Here is a 19,062-nt window from a genome sequence, read left to right as displayed (position 1 = left end):
GAGGAGAGAGAGATAAAGGGAGGGAGAGAGGGAACACTTGTACACTGTTGTGGGGAATGTCAAATGGTACAGCCATTATAAAAAATGGTATAGAAATTCCTCAAAAAAATAAAAAACAAAACTACCAAATGCTCTAGCAATCCAAACACAGCCAAAGAAAATTAACTCAGTCCCTTGACGGTATCTGCACTCCTTTGTTCACTTTAATGCTTTCACAACATCCAAGATAAGTGTCCATCAATGGACATAAAATGTGTGTGCATGCACACACACTCAGCTTTTAAAAAGGCTGACACCTGTGAGAACATGGATGAATTTGGAGGGCATTAGGATAAGTGAATATGCCAGACACAGAAGGACAAATACTGCATGGTCTTACATGTGGAATCTAGAATGCAGAACGTACAGTGGTGGTTTCCAAGGGATGGCAGGACACACTGATCAAAGAACACAGTTTTATCCAGGTGTGGTGGCGCACGCTTGTAATCCCAGCATTTGGGAGGCTGAACCAGAAGGATCGCAGGTTTGCGGCCAGCCTCAGCTACTTAGTGACGCCCTTCATAACTTAGTGAGATCCTGTTTCAAGATAAAGATAAAAATAGGGCTAGGGGTGTAGCTCAAAGGTAAAATTCCCCTGGGTTTAATTCATGGTACCACAAAAAAAGCACAGTTTTAATTTTGCAGGATGTGTAAGTTCTGGAAATCTAATGTACAGCATTGTGACTATAGTTGATAATATTTTATCATGTATATCATGTACCTGAGATTTGCTAAGAGAGTTCTTAAATGTTCAATACTATTTTTAAAGCAAATAACTTTTGCTTAAATTTGAAGAACACTTTTAACTGTGTGCCTCTTGGTAATACTATTTTCATAAATAAACTTCACCAGCTTAACAGTAGCAGCAGAAATATATAAATATTAAAGTCAGACAATTCTCAGGCTGTCCTCAAACCTTTGATCTTCCTGTCTCAAGCCTCTCAAGTACTGGGATTAAAACTGCATCACCATGCCCAGCTTCTTTCTTTCTTTTATTTATATGCACTGTATAAAGTAAAGCAGGGTCTACTTCATGCTCTTTAAATTATAGCATGTAGTTTTCTTAAATCAGAAAATACTGTGGAAATGAAAAGAAAAAGCTCACCTTTTTATCATCAAGTAGCCTTTCTTGTTTAAATGGAGAGTAATACCAACCATCATCATTTGATTCAATAGTCTAGATACTCCAAACTTACCTTGATATAATAGAAGAACACTGCTTAAAAATATATTTTAAACCAATAGGTTCTTGGCATCATTATATAACTGCTTAAGAGAGTGACGAATAAGGTCACTGGTAAATAAGAATAAGCCCTCAAGCATCAGTGTATATATGAACTACTATATGAGCGAAAGTGATCATTTTAGAGCTGTTTGAATAGAAAAAAGCAATTACGCTGGGCATGGTGGCACATGCCTGTAATCCCAGTCCTTGGGAGGCGCAACAATTTAGTGAGGCCCTCAGCAGCTTAGTAAGACTTTGTTTCAAAATAAAAACATAAAAGGGCTGGGTGTGTACCTTGGAGGTAGAATGCCCCTGGGTTCAATCCTCAGTAACACACACACACACACACACACACACACACACACACAGAGAAAAAAGTAATCACATATTCAAGATATTACATCACTCAATCCCCCAAAATAAAGCAACCATCCAAACAAAAATTTCTATTTAAAAACAGTAATAGAGAAGTCAGTTTGGTAAGCCTCTAAGTAATGTAATACCTGGTTCAGAGAAAGTGTCACTAATATCATCATCTTTGTCATCTTCATAATCCTCTTCCTCTTCCTCCTCCTCCTCGTTTTCAGACAGTTCGTGCTCACTGCCAAACCCTTCATCATGGTCCTCATCGTCAATATCCTCCTCGTCATCATCATCTTCTTCAGGACTGCATTTGGTTGGTTGGTCTCCCAAGTTGTCGGAGACAAAGAGAGAATAGTTGTGCTCTTCTTTTTTCTGGGATGAATCTGAGACCGATGTGCTGACAGAAAGGCTGCTACTCTCTCCTGTGGCGGCTGACCCAGGACCTTCCTGGGGCAGGGGACTGAGTAATAGCTCCTGGGTTTCTTTGAAAGGCAAAGTGGGAGTGGCATGCCCTTGCAGAGCTTCCACCCCCCTTTTTTCTTGTCTCTTGGCCACTGCACCGCAGTAGCAGGTGTTCTCCTTCACTGCATCCGCGTGAGCCTGGCTCAGCAGGGGCCGGCTCTGTTGCACTGGACTGATCTTTACCTTTGCCTTTTTTACATAGTCTTTACATTCAACATGAAAGTTCACTCTTTCGTTATGATACAGGTTGGTCTTCACCATGATTTGTGTGCTTGAAGTGGGTTTACTTGCTTTTTGGACACATTCTGACAAAGGGACCTCGGCCTGAAGAGTCTTTGAAGAACACACAGGGGCAGCTGCTCTGCTGGTGATTTTTTTACCAGGAAATGAAGAGGGCAAGGGATTTTGTTTGACACTGAAAAGTGAATCAGGGTAATAAAGGGAATCAGAAACAGACTGAGAATCCTCACTATTAAGCTGTGCCAAAGTTGGAGTTTTACTTATGACCTCTTCATCTTGGTAAGGGCTAGAAAAGTCATCAAGACCCAAGTAATCCACTTCTTTTGTTCCCCAGATGTCACAACTAGTTAGTTTGGTGTACTTGGTTAAGTCTTCACAGTATGTGTCCCACTGTTCCCAGTTTGAGGTTAAAGTACCCTCATTATCCAGGACATCTGTGAAAGACTCCAGATTCTCAATGTCTTTGCAGTCCTCCAAAGAAAGGAAGTTGTCTCTAGGATTCTGTTGGTAGTTCATTTCTCTATCCTACGAAAGATTTTTAAGAGAGAAATAATACACCATATTTTAGGAAGAAAATATTCACCTCCATCCTCATTTGCATTTATCAAATTGGTAGATTACTATTCTCCCTCTAGTCTGTTTTAAGACACAGGCCACTGACATGGTACTGTATCATTTCATATATATCATTGTTTCCTAGAACAAGTAATGGTAAAGGGAAAATATGTTCTTTGAAAGGCTTAAGTACAGTCCAAATATCAAGGGCTCTTGAGATTTACCATAAAGACTCTTCCTAAAATCCGTTTATGTTTCCTGATCTTAGAAGAATCTGCAGATCTCTTCATTGGATAGTATGTTTAATAAAGGTGATTTTTTGCCAGGTGTGGTGGTGCACACTTGTAATCCCAATGTTTTGGAGCTGAGACAGGAGGATCGTGGTTTGTGGACAGCCTCAGCTACTTAGTGAGGCCCTTTGCAACTCAGTGAGACCCTGTTGCAAAATCAAGAATAAAAAATAGGGCTGGGGGAATAGCTCGGAGGTAGAATGCCCTGGGGTCCCATCATCCCCAGTACCACACACACAAAAGTGAGATAGATAGATAGATATATTTGGGGGGTATTGGGGATGGAACCCAGGGGCATTCTACCTCTGAACTATACCCCCAGCCCTATTTTTTTATTCCTTATTTTTAAACAGGGTCTCAACGAGTTACAAGGCTCCTCACTAAGTAGTAGCTGAGGAGGCTGCCTTCAAACTGCAATCCTCCTGTCTCAGCCTCCCAAATGCTGGGATTACAAGCACATCCTGCCTGATGAGTTTTATTTTATATACTATAATAAAACTGCTAAAACACAGAGGCATATGCACAAGCCCAAACAAAACTCAGCTTTCTGGTATTTATATACATCCATGTTGCTTCCACTATATGTAATTAAAATTATTTTTAAAATATTTCTTGGGAATTTTAAGTACCTCAAGAATAAGTATAGTCAGATATTACTCAGAACTGCAATGTTTAGTTCATTTCTCTTTGTTATATATTTTTCTTAATACATCATTCCTTAATTTTCTAGCTAAAAAAGCCCTTTAGCAGTTAGGCTTATTTAAAAAAACAAAAAACAAAAAAACTCTGGGCTAAGGATAGAACTCAGTGGAAGAGCATTGCTTAGCATGCATGAGATCCTGGGCTTAATTCTCAGCATCTCAAACAAACAAACAATAGCCCCTTTTTTTGTCCTGGGGATTGAACCTGAGGACATTCTCCCTCCATAATATGCCCCCAGCTCTTTTTATTTTGAAACAGGGTCCTGCTAAATTGCTGAGATTGGCCTCAAAATTGCAATCCTTCTATGTGAGCCTCACAAGTACTGGGAATACAGGTGTGTGTCACTGTGCCCAGCTTAAAAAAAAAAGCTTCTTATTCTCCTCATGAAAAGCTGAAAATCAAGACACTTAGATAACATTTTTTCTTGCAATTCTCAAAAAGAGTTCATATATCCTTCTAAAATTACTAGACATAGGGTCTCAAGAATCAAACCTGGCCCCATCACATCCTTTTTTCCTTTTAAGCATTTGTAGATTCAATCTCTACCACAACACTTTTACCCCAAATCAATCAAAGCTGAAACAAAAACTTCTTGCTTACCAGTTCATACATGAAATCTGGATCAGAACTGTTTGCTAAGAGGTCTGTGCTCATCAGAGTCTGTTCTGAAAAGGTGTGGCTTCGAAAGGCATCCCCAAAAGGCGGATCCATTCCGCTTACACTAGGCTATAACAGAGTGATTTTCATTTTAGAATCAAAGACTACTTTTAGACCAATTTATTAAACATAGCCCCACCACCTCCCCACTAAGTAATTTATTTTCAGAAAATAATTCTGTATTTTTCTACTGTGTAGTACATTAAGAGCTTTAGCTAGCTTTAAACTGTGGTCTTATATGAGGAAAATACCTAAGATGCATTAATAATAGGAAAGAACTACATAACAATTATTAATGTGTAACTTCGAAAATTAAATTATTTAACCACCAGAGTCAGCAAACAGCACCAAATGAGTACTTTATTTAGCAACATAATACTTCTTCAAATCCTTCTCTAGCAATATTCACTAAGTCCTACCTAAAGTAGAGAATTATCTGCCATTCCCTGGGGTCTACAGAGGTAATTCAGCCTTACTCTGTACTCCTGAGTCCGATGTCTTATTTCCCAAAACAAACTGGAAGACAATTTAAGCTATATAATCCAACAAATAGGATCAAAAAAATAGCCCCCAAATCTACTAGATATGACCAGAAACTTGGGCATGACCTCTGTAGCTTTCATCCTGACCCCTAAAAAGGGAATGGTCCATTTATAATAAATAAGAAAGGGAGGGAAGCCTCAGCACCCAAAGTTAATTTTCCTTCTGGTTCTATCCCCCTTTTATATTTCAAAATCTACTCAAATCACTCCAAAGTCAGGGCTCACACTTTTTTTTTTTTTTTTTTTTTTTTTTTGGTGGTACTGGGGATGGAACCCAGGGGTTTTTCTACCTCCGGGCTATACTCCCAGACCTATTTACTGTTTCAGTGATTGCCTTAAAAAACAAACTAATCAATTCAAAGTACTTGCTATAAAAGGGTTATTTCAGAGATGCTTTGCAGAGGTGTGTGCTGTGTATGTGTGTGCATGAGACAGAGAGATGGAGGAAAGGTTGAAGTCCCTCACTGTTTCTCTTAACTCCTTATAAACTATCACAAATGGAAGGGAAGAGTTGGAAAACAGAAGTCAGAGGAGACGGGAAATGGAGTGTTCTAGCATATAATATTCAGGGGAGTTGTGTAGCCTCTATAAAACTAGTGGGTCTATACCTTCTAACCCACTTACTCACCATGCACCCTGAGTCAAGCTCATTAGAGTTCAAAACTTTAACACAGGAAAAAAATCAAAGGCAATGGAAAAAAGGACATGTATTCAAAACTAGCTCAGATCAGAAATAGCAGCAGTACACCAAGTTGTGTTAAGATTCAGACAGCTCACAGAACTAGGACTGACTTCTACAGAAGGAAATATAAAACTGTGCAACTACTCCATGTGGTTTACCTGAGGCATTTCCAAGCCCAGATCCTGTGAGTCCAATTCCAAACTGCTTATCTTCCTCGTTTGTAAATTCCTTTCCAGCTTTATTTTTAATTCCAAGATCAAAGATGATTTTCACAATAGATAGCAGGTTTCCCCAGAACACCTTCAACTCAATTGGTTGGATCACTGTTTTCTTTTATTCTGTGTGATTCTGTCAAACACAAAGAAGCTTCCCTGAGCTCCATAGAAAACAAGTTGAACTTTCAAGAACATTAATAAAGAACACTATACATTTTTTTTTTAAGTACTGGGGATGAAACCCAGGGGCATTTTACCTCTGAGCTACACCCCCAGCCCTATTTTGTGTGTGTGTGTGTGGGGGGGGGTACTGGGGATGGAATCCAGGGGCATTCTACCTCCAAGCTACACCCCCAGTCCTACTTTTTATTTTTTACTTTCAGCAGGGTCTCACTGAGTTGCAAAGGGCCTCACTAAGTAGCTGAAGCTGTCTACAAACCAGGATCCTCCTGTCTCGGCCTCCCAAATGCTGGGATTATAAGTGTGCGCCACCACACCTGGCCCCCCAGCCCTATTTTTATTCTTTGTTTGAAACAGGGTCTCACTGCATTGCAAATATCCTCAATAAGTAGCAGCTGAGGCTGTCCGTGAACCCCAATCCTCATGTCTCAGCCTCCAAAATGCTGGGATTACAAGTGTGTACTACCATACCCAGCTTAAGAACATTTTACTTTAAATGTGCAAGTCTTATGGTTCCATTATCAAAAATTTAGCAATGTCTTAGTACCTATTCTAAAATTCACCATTAAATAGGTGAATTTACCTATTGGTCAATAGGTCAATAACCAAATGGTAACATTAAAAAATTCCACCCTGACAAAATATCCTCATCTTTCCTGTGATCTGCAGATAAATAATATTTAATTATAAACCAAGTTCTCATTAACTTTATGTTCTATCTACTATATAATCAATACTGCTAAATTAATGTTTTAGATCTCTCATAACTTTATAAGAGTAATGAATATATAATAGCAATGAAATTTAACACATTCTATATTAAACAAAATCACATTTGTAATGCCACATACCAAAATTATTATTTTTTAATTTTGTGTGTGTGTATATGTGGTTCTGAGGACCAACCCAGGGTCATTCTACCTCTGAGTGATACTCCTTGCCCTATTTTATTATTTATTTGGAAACAGGGTCTCAATAAGTTGATTGGAGCCTGAGTTGCTGAGGCTGGCTTCAAACCCGTAATCCTCTTGTCTCAGCCTTTTCAGGTACTGGGATTACAGGAGTATGCCACATGTCTGGCTCCTAAATTATAATTCTCTGAGTTATAAGTGGAAGCTGTGCTTGAAGAAAGAATTACTCCTGGCTTTCAACAGGGTGCACAGTGAAGAGGGGATGGGTACTACTTCCCCCGGTGGTTTCAAGGGTCGAGTGAAACAATGGCTGCAAACCATCTGGCACAGGGTCTTGAAGGGTGCAATTTTAAATGCTAGTTCCCCTCCCCTGTTTGTGAAGACCTTACTCAGAAGGGAACTAAACAGCTATATATGTGTTTTATCCTCTTGTTCGAATTCAGCATTTCTCAAAAAAGTGATCCCAGGACCACCAGCATCAACCTGGAAATTTGTAAAAATCTTGGGTCCCAGCCCTACCAGTAAAGCAGAAACTCTAGGAGTGGGGCTCAGAGAAATGTTTTAATAAGCTCCCTCCAAGCTATTTCGATCCTCCCTAAGGACTGAGAATCACTGTTTTTACTCACTCTAAATGCAAGTTCATTTCTTAAATTGATATAAAGAGCCAATTTAAACAGAACTGCCCTCTGTGATTCATACATCTTCTGTGCTAGATTACTATATTACTTTAAAGACCTTTTGCTGTACAAATAAGAGATATTTGAGAAGGGATTCAATAACCACTGCACTTAACCAGATTAATAAATTGAGTACCATTTCCTGGATCTTTGCAGGGCTCTCCGCTCAGTGGGCTGTGATTCCAGCTTGCTGGTCCACCTAGGAAACACTGCCTGGTGCTTGACCTGGCCTAGAAACAGTTAAACTATGCTTTCCAATCCCGTCAAAATGTCCATGTGGCTGGAGCCTGTTCCTTCCTGCCACAGGCGAGTTCCTGCTCAACTGGCTTCATACCTTGGTCCCACTACTGGCTTGTAATAATACTCCCAATTCTTCCCCAATTCCTATGACAAATAAGGTCAGTCCTCTTTCTTAGACCTATAACGTAGGCCCCAAGAAGACACCTGATTCAAGTCAACAAAATAAACTAGTGTAATTCTACTCTATAATCTGGGTCTGGAAGAAAAGTCTGGTATTCTCTAAAACCTGAAAATGTATCCCTACCCGGCACAGGGCTAAAGACTCAGGAAGAGACTAGTCCTACCCAACACATACTTACTTGTATCTACCAAAGATACTATTTGCCAAGAGTTTGGTTTATGAGGGAAACACTAGGCAGAAAAGGGTGACATTTCACTGCAAGGTGTATAATGCAGGATGGAAATCTTTTCAAGCTTCAATTTTCTCATCCTTAGAGAAAAAAACTCTCTTAGCTACTGGGTTTTCTAATCCATTAAGCTTTCATACAAATATAAGTATTTTCTTTGAAACTTTATTTTAAAACATCAAAAAACCAAACTTCATTTAATGTAGGTAGCAAGAAAGAGCACTTATTTGGGAGATAAGACCTGTTTTTTTGTTTTGTTTTGTTTTGTAGTACTGGGGATTGAACCAAGGGCAGTCTACACCTGACCTACATCCCCAGTTCTTTTGTATTTTTATTTATTTTTTTATTTTGAGACAAGGTCCCACTAAGTTGCCCAAGATGGCCTTGAACTTCCAAGGCTCCTGTCTCAGTTCCAGAGTAGCTGGGATTACAGGCATGTGCCACCAGCACCCAGGTCCTGGTTCCAATTTTTACCTCAATATTAAAACTAACCAGCCTTATGATTTAGCAGGTTACTTAAGTTTATGCTTCATCTCACATATCTGAGGTCTAAGTTACTCTCTCCCTTAACTATGGGATAGCGATGGTATAAGAATTAATAACATTATTATATTTGGAGGTAGAAAGAAAATAAATCCATAAAGGTGATTATCATCATTAGGTATATCTGCCAATGTCTTCTTCATTCCACAGATAGTCCACCTCAGAAACTCAACATTTGTCACAACTATTGACGGCAAAACTGAGTATTTTGAAAGCACCAATTCTGAAAAGAAGGAATTAACCAAGGAAAGGGCTGATGACACCTGGTTGCTGATGGTTCTAACAGTTGCTTCTCCTAGTCTCTCTCAAACAGCAGCAAACAGAATGAGGGAAAGGCCAATCCCACTCTCTGCACAGTGGGACCCATTTTCAGTAATACACTCCCAGCCTCTAAGATCCACATTCACAACAAACTAGCCTTATCTCCAAAGTTCTGGATCCACTTCCTAGAAATGCTTAGTACCATTTCAAGCATTTATTGTGAAATAACCATGAAGAATAAAATTCCTCACCCACAAGAAGACAAAAAAATTAATTTAGGCTTCTCAGCCCTGACCATTACACAGCACTTTCCATAATAAGACACTGCTCCAAAGGAGACATTAATACTTAGGTGGCAGAGTAATGCTGAGAAAGAAGATGCGACAACTTGTTTTCCGGGATGTCTCCACACTTCTTTATCCATACTTTCCTCATAATAAAAAGCAATGGTCGAATTTCCCAAGTGTGACCAAGGGATATTTGCTCCAAGGAATGTTAAATGGTTACTCCACAAAAGGGGTGTGATGCTACACTGAACAACTCATCCACCACCTTTACTACAGGACTTCTTAGAAACTTTAAGTTTCTGTAACGTGTTACAAATCACAACAGGGAAATAAAACACACCATTTCCCAAACTTGATATAAAATACCCCCCAATACCATTTTCTCCAGAAAAACAAACAAATGAACAACTATATTCTCCCTGTTGTTACTTCCTTTTATTCAAAGCACTGGCTCATCAGTTCTCAGGAGTTTTGCAGGTTTCAAACCACAAAAGAAATCACAGAAAGAACTGTGGCCAATCAGAAATATTTACCAATACCGGGTGTGGTGATCCACACCAGTATTTGGTAGGCTAAGACCAGAAGGATCACAAGTTTGAGGCTAGCTTCAGCAACTTACTGGAGGCCCCCAGCAACCTTGTAAGACCTTGTTTCAAAATAAAAAATAGAGAGCCGGGCGTGGTGGCGCACGCTTGTAATCCCCACACTTGGGAGGCAGAGACAGGAGGATTGCACAGGTTTGAAGCCAGCCTCGCTGGCTTAAGAGACCCTGTTTCCAAATAAAAATATAAAAAATAGGTGTCTGAGAGTGTAGCCCAGAGGTAGAAGGGTTTCCAGGAACCCCAGTACCACCACAAAATAAAAAAAAATTAAAAAAAAATTAAAAATAGAGATAAGGGTGTGGCTCACAGAAACACTCTTAGGTTCTATCCCCAGTACCACACACACAAAAAGAGAAAGAAACATTTACCAACAGATTTTCTATCTCTGGAATTATTCAACAATTCTTGTGACAAAGAACCAGCGATCTGAAGCAATAAGGAGAGGGAAATAATTTGTTTTTGACTTACAATGGTACCATCTGAAGACAACTAATTTTAATTTCTTTCATAGCCTTTTCTACCAGGTCTTATGCTGAATTTTTTCGTTTCCTAAACATATGCTGAGGCTCACTATGAATGCCAGGCAAGGCAACAGTTAAAGTAAAATATTAGGGATAGTCAGAGTACTTCAAACAAAAGCTCATCCCTAAGGACTGCTCAAACCATTCATTGTATCTTTGAAAACCAAATTCAAAGGCTGACTGGTGTGCCCCAAGAAGCGTATGCATATCCAAGAACTCCTAAATTGTGCCCCTTCTTTGTGTGTGTGTGTGTGGGGGGGGTACCGAGGAGAAAACCCAGAGGCTTTCTACCTCTGGGATACACTCCCAGACCTATTTTATATTTTATTTGGAAACAGGGTCTCACTAGGTTGCCGAGAGCCTCACTAAGTAGCTGAGGCTGGCTTCCAACCTGCGCGGTCCTCCTGTCTCAGCCTTTCAAGTACTGGGATTACAAGCATGTGCCACCACACCTAGCTTAAACTGTGCCCCTTCTGAATGTAAGAGTTTTAGTTGATCCCTGAGTCCACATTGTGTGCGTGTGGCATGCGTGCGTGCGTGTGAGTGTGTGTGTGTTACTGGGGATGGAACCCAGGGGCATTCTACCTCCAAAGTATACCCCCAGTCCTATTTTTCAGTCTGTACTTTGAAACAGGGTCTCACTGAGTTGCAAAGGCCCTCATTAAGTAGCTGAGGCTGTCCATGAACTAAGATCCTCCTGTTTCAACTTTCCAAATGCTGGGATTATAAATGTGCGTCACCACACCCAGCTCAGTCCACATTTTTATTTTATTTATTTATTTTTTTTTGAGGGTCTGGGGATGGAACCCAGGGGCACTTGACCTCCGAGCTACACCCCCTGCCCTATTTTTTATTCTTTATTTTGAAACCGGGTCTCACTGAGTTGCAGAGGGCCTCACTAAGTAGCTGAGGCTGTCCACGAACCGCGATCCTCCGGTCTCAGCCTCCCGAATGCTGGGATTACAAGCGTGCGCCACCACGCCCGGCTTCAGTCCACATTTTTAAAAAGGTCACATCAAGAAACATATAAATCTCAGCTGGGTGTGGTGGCGCATGTTTGTATTCCCAGCATTCGGGAGGCTGAGACCGGAGGATCGTGGTTGTTCGCGGACAGCCTCAGCTACTTAGTGATGCCCTTCGTGACTTAGACCCTGTTTCAAAATAAAGAATAAAAAATAGGGCAGGAGGTATAGCTTGGAGGTCGAATGTCCCTGGATTCCATCCCCAGACTCTCAAACAAAACAAAACAAAACAAACAAAAAAAAACACATAAATCTCCTTTTCCCTCTTATATGGCACTAGCTTAGGTCACTAACACCTTTTGGTAACTCGAGGGAAGTGGCCTCTTACAAAGGCAAACTGCCCTTCTGAGTCATTTAACATGGATCAGAGATGTTAACAAACTTCCTTGTTTTGGTTTTGGGATAGGCTGGTATTGGGGATTGAACCTAGGGGCATTCTACTTTTGAGCTAAACTCCTAGACCTATTTTTTATTCTTTGGTTTTTTTTTTTGTTTGTTTGTTTTGTTTTTTGTTTTTGTTTTTGTGATACTAGGGATGGAACCCTGGGACATTCTACCTCCAAGCTACACCCTAGCCCTATTTTTTATTCTTTATTTTGAAACAGGGTCTAAGTTGCAGAGGGCCTCACTAAGTAGCTGAGGCTGGCCACAAACCTGCCATCCTCCTGTCTCAGTCTCCCAAGTCCTAGGATTAGAAGTGTGCATCACCATGCCTGGCTAAAATTCTTTTTTAAATGAACTTATTAGAGCTAGACAAATTAGGCCTCACTAGCCACATTGAAATGATATGCAACTATATTTTATTTATTTATTTTTGTGGTACTGGGGATAAAACTCAGGGGTATTCTACCTCTGAGCTATACCTCCAGACCTATATTTATATTTTATTTGGAAACAAGATCTCACTAAGTTGCCAATAGCCTCACTAAGCAGCTGAGACTGGCTTTGAACCTGTGGCCCTCCTGTCTCAGTCTCCCAAATACTGGGATTACAACTGTGTGCCACCATGCCTGGCACAACTATATTTTTATTTTGGGTTTTTCCAGTGCTGGGAATCAAACCCAGAGACTTGCCCATGCTAGACAATCACTCAACTGAGCTATACCACAGGCCCCAGGAATGAAATCTGACACAAGCTATGACAGGAATGAACTTTAAAAACATTATGTTAAGTGAAATAAACAAGACACAAAAGGATATTGTACAAGTCAACTTACATGAAGTACCTATAATAGGCAAATTCATAAAGATAAAAAGTACAGAGATTACCAGGGGCCGGGAATATTGTTATTTAGTTTGTACATAGCTTTTGTTAGAGATGATGAAAACATTCTGGAAAAAATTGGTAATGATTACATATAACTGTCAATGTACTTAACATTTCTGAATTATACACTTAAAATTGTTACAGTGCCAGGTGCAGTGGCACATGTCTGTAATCCCAGTACCTGGGAGGCTGAGAGAAGAGGATTGCAGGTTAGAGGCCAATCTCAGCAACTCAGAAAGACATCGTTTCAAAATAAAAACAGCCTGGTGTGGTGACACAAGATTGTAATTCCAGTACTTGGGAGCCTGAGACAAGAGGATCTCAGGTTCACAGCCAGTCTCAGCAACTTCGGTTTTCTGCAACTTAGTATGACCCTGTTTCAAAATAGGAAGTAAAATATGGCTGAGGTGTAGCTCAGAGGTAGAGTACCCCTGGGTTCAATTCCCAGTACCACATAGAAGGAGAGAAAGAGAGAAAGAGACGAAGAGACGAAGAAAGGAAGAAAGGAAGAAAGAGGGTTAGAGTTGCAATTCAGCAGTAGCTCCAGGGTTCAATTTTCAGTAAAAAATTTAAAAAGTTAAAATGCTGACCGTGGTGGCACACACCTGTAACCCCAATATTTGGGAGGGTTAGACAGGAGGACCACGGCCAACCTCAGCAACTTAGAAAGACCTTATTTCAAAACTAAAAAAAATAAAATAACAGGCTAGGGGTGTAACTCAGAAATAGCATGTCTCTGGGTTCAATCCCCAATACTAAAAAAAAGTTAAATTAATAAATTTTATGTATATTTTACCGTAATAAATTTTGTCTAAGTTTTATTTGGAAAGAGCCTCACTGAGTTGCCAATGGCTTCATTAAATTGCTAACTCTGGTTTGGAACCTGCAGTCCTCCTGGTCTCAGCCTCCCAACTATTGGAATTACAGGCATATGCCACCAAATACCAATATTGTTACATATTCAAATACCGTGTTTACTTTGATATTTTCTCGTCTTTCTTTGCTGGTTCATTCTCAACATATTTTTCATGTGGTCAGAAGTCTTGGTCCTCTCCCTTGTCTTTAAACTATACCAGATCCACACTTCGAAGAGGTGGGAACTGTACCAATCCCCAATTTAAATAAATCATTTCTCCTGAGGCATCAAGAAAGGAAGGGAATAAAGGAATGAAGAGAAGGGAGGCAGGAATGCAGAAGAGGAGGGGAGGGAAAAGAAGGGAGGAGAAGTCCAAACCACTAACTTGCTCATTTGGGAGGTTATGCAATGTGTATACACCATGGGGCTTTTTTGGTTGGTGAGAGAGACATCTCACCAGTTTGCCCAAGTGCCTTACCAAACTGGACCCATCTGCCAGCAGTCCATCCATCCTGCTATACTACACTCAATGACTCTTCCTTTTGCAAACTATATTACTCTACAAGAGCTGAACAAAAAGTCCCTCAGAGGATTACTAAACTTAACCACTACCTGTTCTCATGGTATGGCAGAAACAGAGATCCCAAATCTCCAAATCACTAAAGAAGCAAAGGCAACCTAATGCAAGAAATACACTGGAGGAATGTGGTGTCCAAGAACCCCTTTATTATGTAATATGAATCCCGCAGACACAGCTGCAAGCACATAACTGTACTTTACCCTTCTACAGCAATTCTCTAGACTTCAAATTTTATACACATGCAAGTAAATTTCAAACTAGGTGGTTATAATTTGTCAGGAATTATTAGCAAAAGACTTTCATTTATTTTTCAAGTCCTGCTGCTGCCAGTCTTAGGATGAAAGGGAAGACAGAGTAAAATGAAGGCCTATCTTCCCCTCAGATTGGGTAAAAGAAGTCATTTTCCATTGGGCATGATGGCACATACCTATAATACCAGTACCTGGGAGGCTGAGACAAGAGGATCACAGGTTTGACGCCAGCCTCAGCAATTTAGTAAGGCTCTTAGCAACTTAGCAAGAACCTATTTTAAAATAATTTTTTAAAAAGGCTAGGGGTAGCTCAGAGATAGAATGCCCTGGGTTCAATTCCTAATACCAAAAAGAAAAAAAAAATCACATAACAGTTGTTGTCCTTCTGCCACATCACCTAACAAACCTTCTATCCAGGATTAATCCAAAAAACCCGTGTGTGTGTGTGTGTGTGTATGTGTGTGTGTGTGTGTGTGTGTGTGTGTGTTTTATACTGAACCCAAGGGCATTCTACCTCTGAGCAATACTTCCTGTCTTGTTCTATTTTTTTGTTTTGAAACAGGGTCTCACAACAACACTGAGGGTCTCATTATGTTGCTGAGACTGTCCTCGAACCTGTGATCCTCTTGTCTTAGCTTTCCAGGTACTGAAATTACAGGTGTGTGCCACTACACCTGGCTTATTTTATTTCAAAGCGGGGTCTCACTAAATTGTGGAGGGCCTTCCTATAAGTTGCTGAGACTGCTCAAACCTGAAATCCTCTGTCTCAGTCTCCTGAGTACTAGGATCACAGGCATGCACCACTGCACACAGCTTAGACTTCTTTTATCTTCATACTGAGTTTCAAAAATACAGGGCTTGAATTAAATTCATCACAAACATTTAGTTAAACAAAATAGTGCAAGCTACATTTCACTGAGAATCCTGAGGAACCAAGAGAAGATACCAAACCTCAAGAGTGATCTCTCTTTGGAACGTGGCATTGGAAGAAGATACAAGTCCTCTCAGAATTGTGTTCTATTCTTTTCTGCCCAACTGTTAATATCTGGGTTGCAGAGAGAACATATGGGAGCTTAGTTAAAAGTCCTCTGGGAGGCAGTAAGAAGGACCATTAAAGCAGCTCTGGATCAATCTGATTTGAATGGGAAAGGCTACTTTTTATTTCTAAAAACTATTAACCAGAAGACACTGGAGGCCTTTTGCAGTTCAGATCTCTGAAAATTAAGTTGTCCAGAATGCAAAAGAAGGAACAATTGTATAGCAAAGCAGAGAATGCATTTCTAACCTTAGCTACCCTTGGCTAACACTGGAGACAAAATATTCAGTTTATATTTGTGTGGCTTTTTACAGATTATATAAAGCACACTGAAGAGACTTCGTGAAGTAAAAAGAGAATATTTTGATAAAATATCTCAATGAAGTAGTGGGATCATCACCGTACCTACTCCCTGGTACCAATAAAAAGTTTAGCAAGGATAAGGATTTATAAACAGATGCCTCTCAGCAAGTACGTCATCACAGAGACTTTCTTTACTCTTGCCATCTCAAAGATGACGTCTAAAGGGCTCCTAATGGAGCTCTTGAGCCTGAGCAGAGTGCAGGAGCCCTCCTCGGCCTCAGGTGGAGGTGCCCTCAGCTCTCACAGGCTGGCCCACCACCTCTCCAGGCGTGCCTACGTTGTCAGCAGTATCATTACCCCGACAGTCAGGCACGGAGGATATTCTAGGCACTGCCCATTATCTTCCTCCTACACCACTTATTAAATCATGACAATCACTTTAATAAAGGTATGTGGGCCCCTCCTCTTGTACAGAGCACAAATGCTTCTTCTGGACTTTACCCTGCCCACTCTCTTCAACCTTTCCTTGCCTCCTATCAACTTAAACTTGCCACTTCATTATTTGCCTCACTGCGCTCCTGTCCCCAGCCTTTCTCTATCTCAGGGTTAGACCCCACTTGATAATTCTTCCTAACCTACCACATCATATTCATACTGTGCTCCCAAGACTTCAGCAACTCTCAAACACCTCTTGAATAATGTCCAAAATACTCAGATACAAATGAGGCTTTCCAACCCCATCTTCTACTACTGTTCTAACCAGCACTAATACTAGACTGATCTTACCATCTCCCAAATCCCTGAAGTACCCACAGTCCCTCGTCACTCAGCATCCAATGAGACTGGCTTGCATCCCTTTGCTCACATTTTCTCTTCTTCCTCACCAAGCCCCTGGTTCTGCTACCAGATTATAACATCTCAGAGACTGGCCATTATCTGTCTCTCACTACGATGCCGAAGGCAGTGCCTTCCCCAGGACAGAACCCAGGCTCAATGGCTGACAATGAGTGAAAGGCAAAACCCCCCACAGACACAGGTCCTTCTGGATGCAGAGTCAGTATAACGCTCTGCATACACAACGAGGACATTACAAGTCAGTCAGCCAGTCAGCTGAACATCTTTTACGTGTTCTAAAGTTTCTTATTGCTTAATTTGATCTTGGAACACTGTGGTATCATACAGTAAAAAATATTTAAAACCAAACTCCTGAAAGTTTTTTTTTTTTTTTTCTTTTGTGGTACTAGGGGTGGAACCCAGAGGCTTTCTACCTCTGGGCTATACTCCCAGACTTTTTTATACTTTATTTGGAAACAGGGTCTCACTAAGTTGCTGAGAGCCTAAGTAGCTGAGGCTGGTTTCGAACCCGTAAGATCCTCCTGTCTCAGCCTCTCAAGCGCAGGGATTACAAGCATGCGCCACCACGTCCGGCCTGAATGTTTTTAATTCCCAGGAAATGTTCTAATTTGACCTGATTTTCAAAATCTCAGATAATTCTTGTCTGGGTAGGGGAGGATAGAAAGAGGTGGAGGATTAAAGATTATTTAAACTAAGTAAATTGAGGTACTGAACTAATACATGCTACATCATACATACCATATTTTTAATTAAAAAATATTTTTTGCAGGTCTGGGGATGGAACCCAGGGACATTCGACCTCTGAGCTACATCCCTGCCCTATTCTTTATTCTTTATTTTGAAACAATGTCTCACTGAGTTGCAAAGGGCCTCACTAAGTAGCTGAGGGCTGTCGACAAACCATGATCCTCCTGTCTCAGCCCCCCAACTGCTGAGATTATAAGTATGCGCCACCATGTACAGCTCTAAAATCTTCATAAAATATTTCTAATTAATTAAGCCAGGCACTAAAGTGTGTGTGTGTGTATGTGTTGGGATGTAGCTCAGAGGTAAAACACTCTTAGATTCAATCCCAATTTAAAAAAAAAAAAAACAATTTTACAAGTGAGAGTGCATTTGAGCAAGCACAAGGCAAGACTGCAGTGAAACCCCATCACAGGCCCCCCTGGACATGCGCCCTTACAACTCTGGTACTCCTCCTCTCAGGGATCTGGACTCTTCTTCCTAGTTTATTGTTTCTTCCCTCCCTCCTCAGAGTTGACACTAGAGACAATTTTCAAATTCCCTTCGAACTACTTCCTACTGTGCCACACAGGATATACCACCAGCACAAGATTATAGGGCAGCTGGTATGACACCATTGACACGGGGCTACAAAGAAGCTCTGAGTGGAGTTTTGCAGTCCCTGCTCCCAACACTGAGACAGGCTGAGTGTCTCTGTGAGTCTAATACCTCTGAAAGGCTTCTAGGAGGAACCAACTCTAGAAAGAAGGTTCTGTTTTATAAGTGACTATTTGGCATTTCATTTTCAGATGTCTATGTGCCCACTTTCAAGTGTAAATATGATAACCCCACCCCTCTGGCTCTGCAGGGAAACTGTGATACATAGCTGGAACACAAAACACTCAGTAAGCACTGGTTGCTTTCAGTTCCCTTCGCTGGTATACAATAAAGTTCCTGGGACAGCAGGCTATGATGGTATAAACCCAAACTCAAGCTGGAATCTAAGTTCACAAAAATCCAGCTGCTTGGAATGAGAGTGAAAGGGATACTCTGGCACGTGGGTCACTTAACACGCTTGTCCTTAGCTTTATGAGGGTGGCTGTCACTTATGCTGGTTTAATCAGCAAAATAATCTTTGAATTCACAAAGTAATTCCAAAACCAGCAAAATGTTTTTGTTACCTTTACACACAAGAAAAAATTAGTTGGCAAATTACAAGGGGAAAAAACCTCTTCAGAGATTATTGCCCTTATTTTGCAAACAATTATATATGATTTATCACTTTTTATAGTTAGTTATACTGGTTTCGCCATAGATTCTGGGCAATTAGAGGGGAGAACTTATAATATTTATGTGTATATCCATAATTCTTTGTTTATATAGTTTCTAAATAAACAAATACAGTTTGAGCTACACCATGTCTCAAGGAGTTCCTAATAAACAAACCAAGGGAGACTTCCAACTGCTGAGAAGACAGAGCACTGCACAGAATCAGCAGCTATCAGAAAAGTAGTACAGAGTTGGCCTGAACCTGGTCCCAACTCTCCATCAGGCACTCAATATTCTTA

At 40.5% G+C, this 19,062-nt stretch overlaps 1 protein-coding gene across 1 annotated transcript in view; it reads right to left on the bottom strand.

Moving 5' to 3' along the window:
- Positions 1 to 14,257, bottom strand: part of CREBRF (CREB3 regulatory factor) — a gene marked incomplete at both ends in the record, with an annotated part of 41,335 nt that extends 27,078 nt beyond the window's left edge. The window contains 3 exons of the mRNA XM_080698637.1: positions 1,768 to 2,854; positions 4,477 to 4,602; positions 14,225 to 14,257. Coding sequence (XP_080554763.1) covers positions 1,768 to 2,854; positions 4,477 to 4,602; positions 14,225 to 14,257 — 1,246 coding nt within the window. The remainder of the gene's footprint in view (positions 1 to 1,767; positions 2,855 to 4,476; positions 4,603 to 14,224) is intronic.
- Positions 14,258 to 19,062: the final 4,805 nt, after the last annotated feature.

The sequence above is a fragment of the Muscardinus avellanarius genome, assembly GCF_963383645.1.
Source record: "Muscardinus avellanarius genome assembly, chromosome: 7".
Taxonomy (NCBI): Eukaryota; Metazoa; Chordata; class Mammalia; order Rodentia; family Gliridae; genus Muscardinus; species Muscardinus avellanarius.
This window is presented reverse-complemented; position numbering and strand designations above follow the sequence as displayed.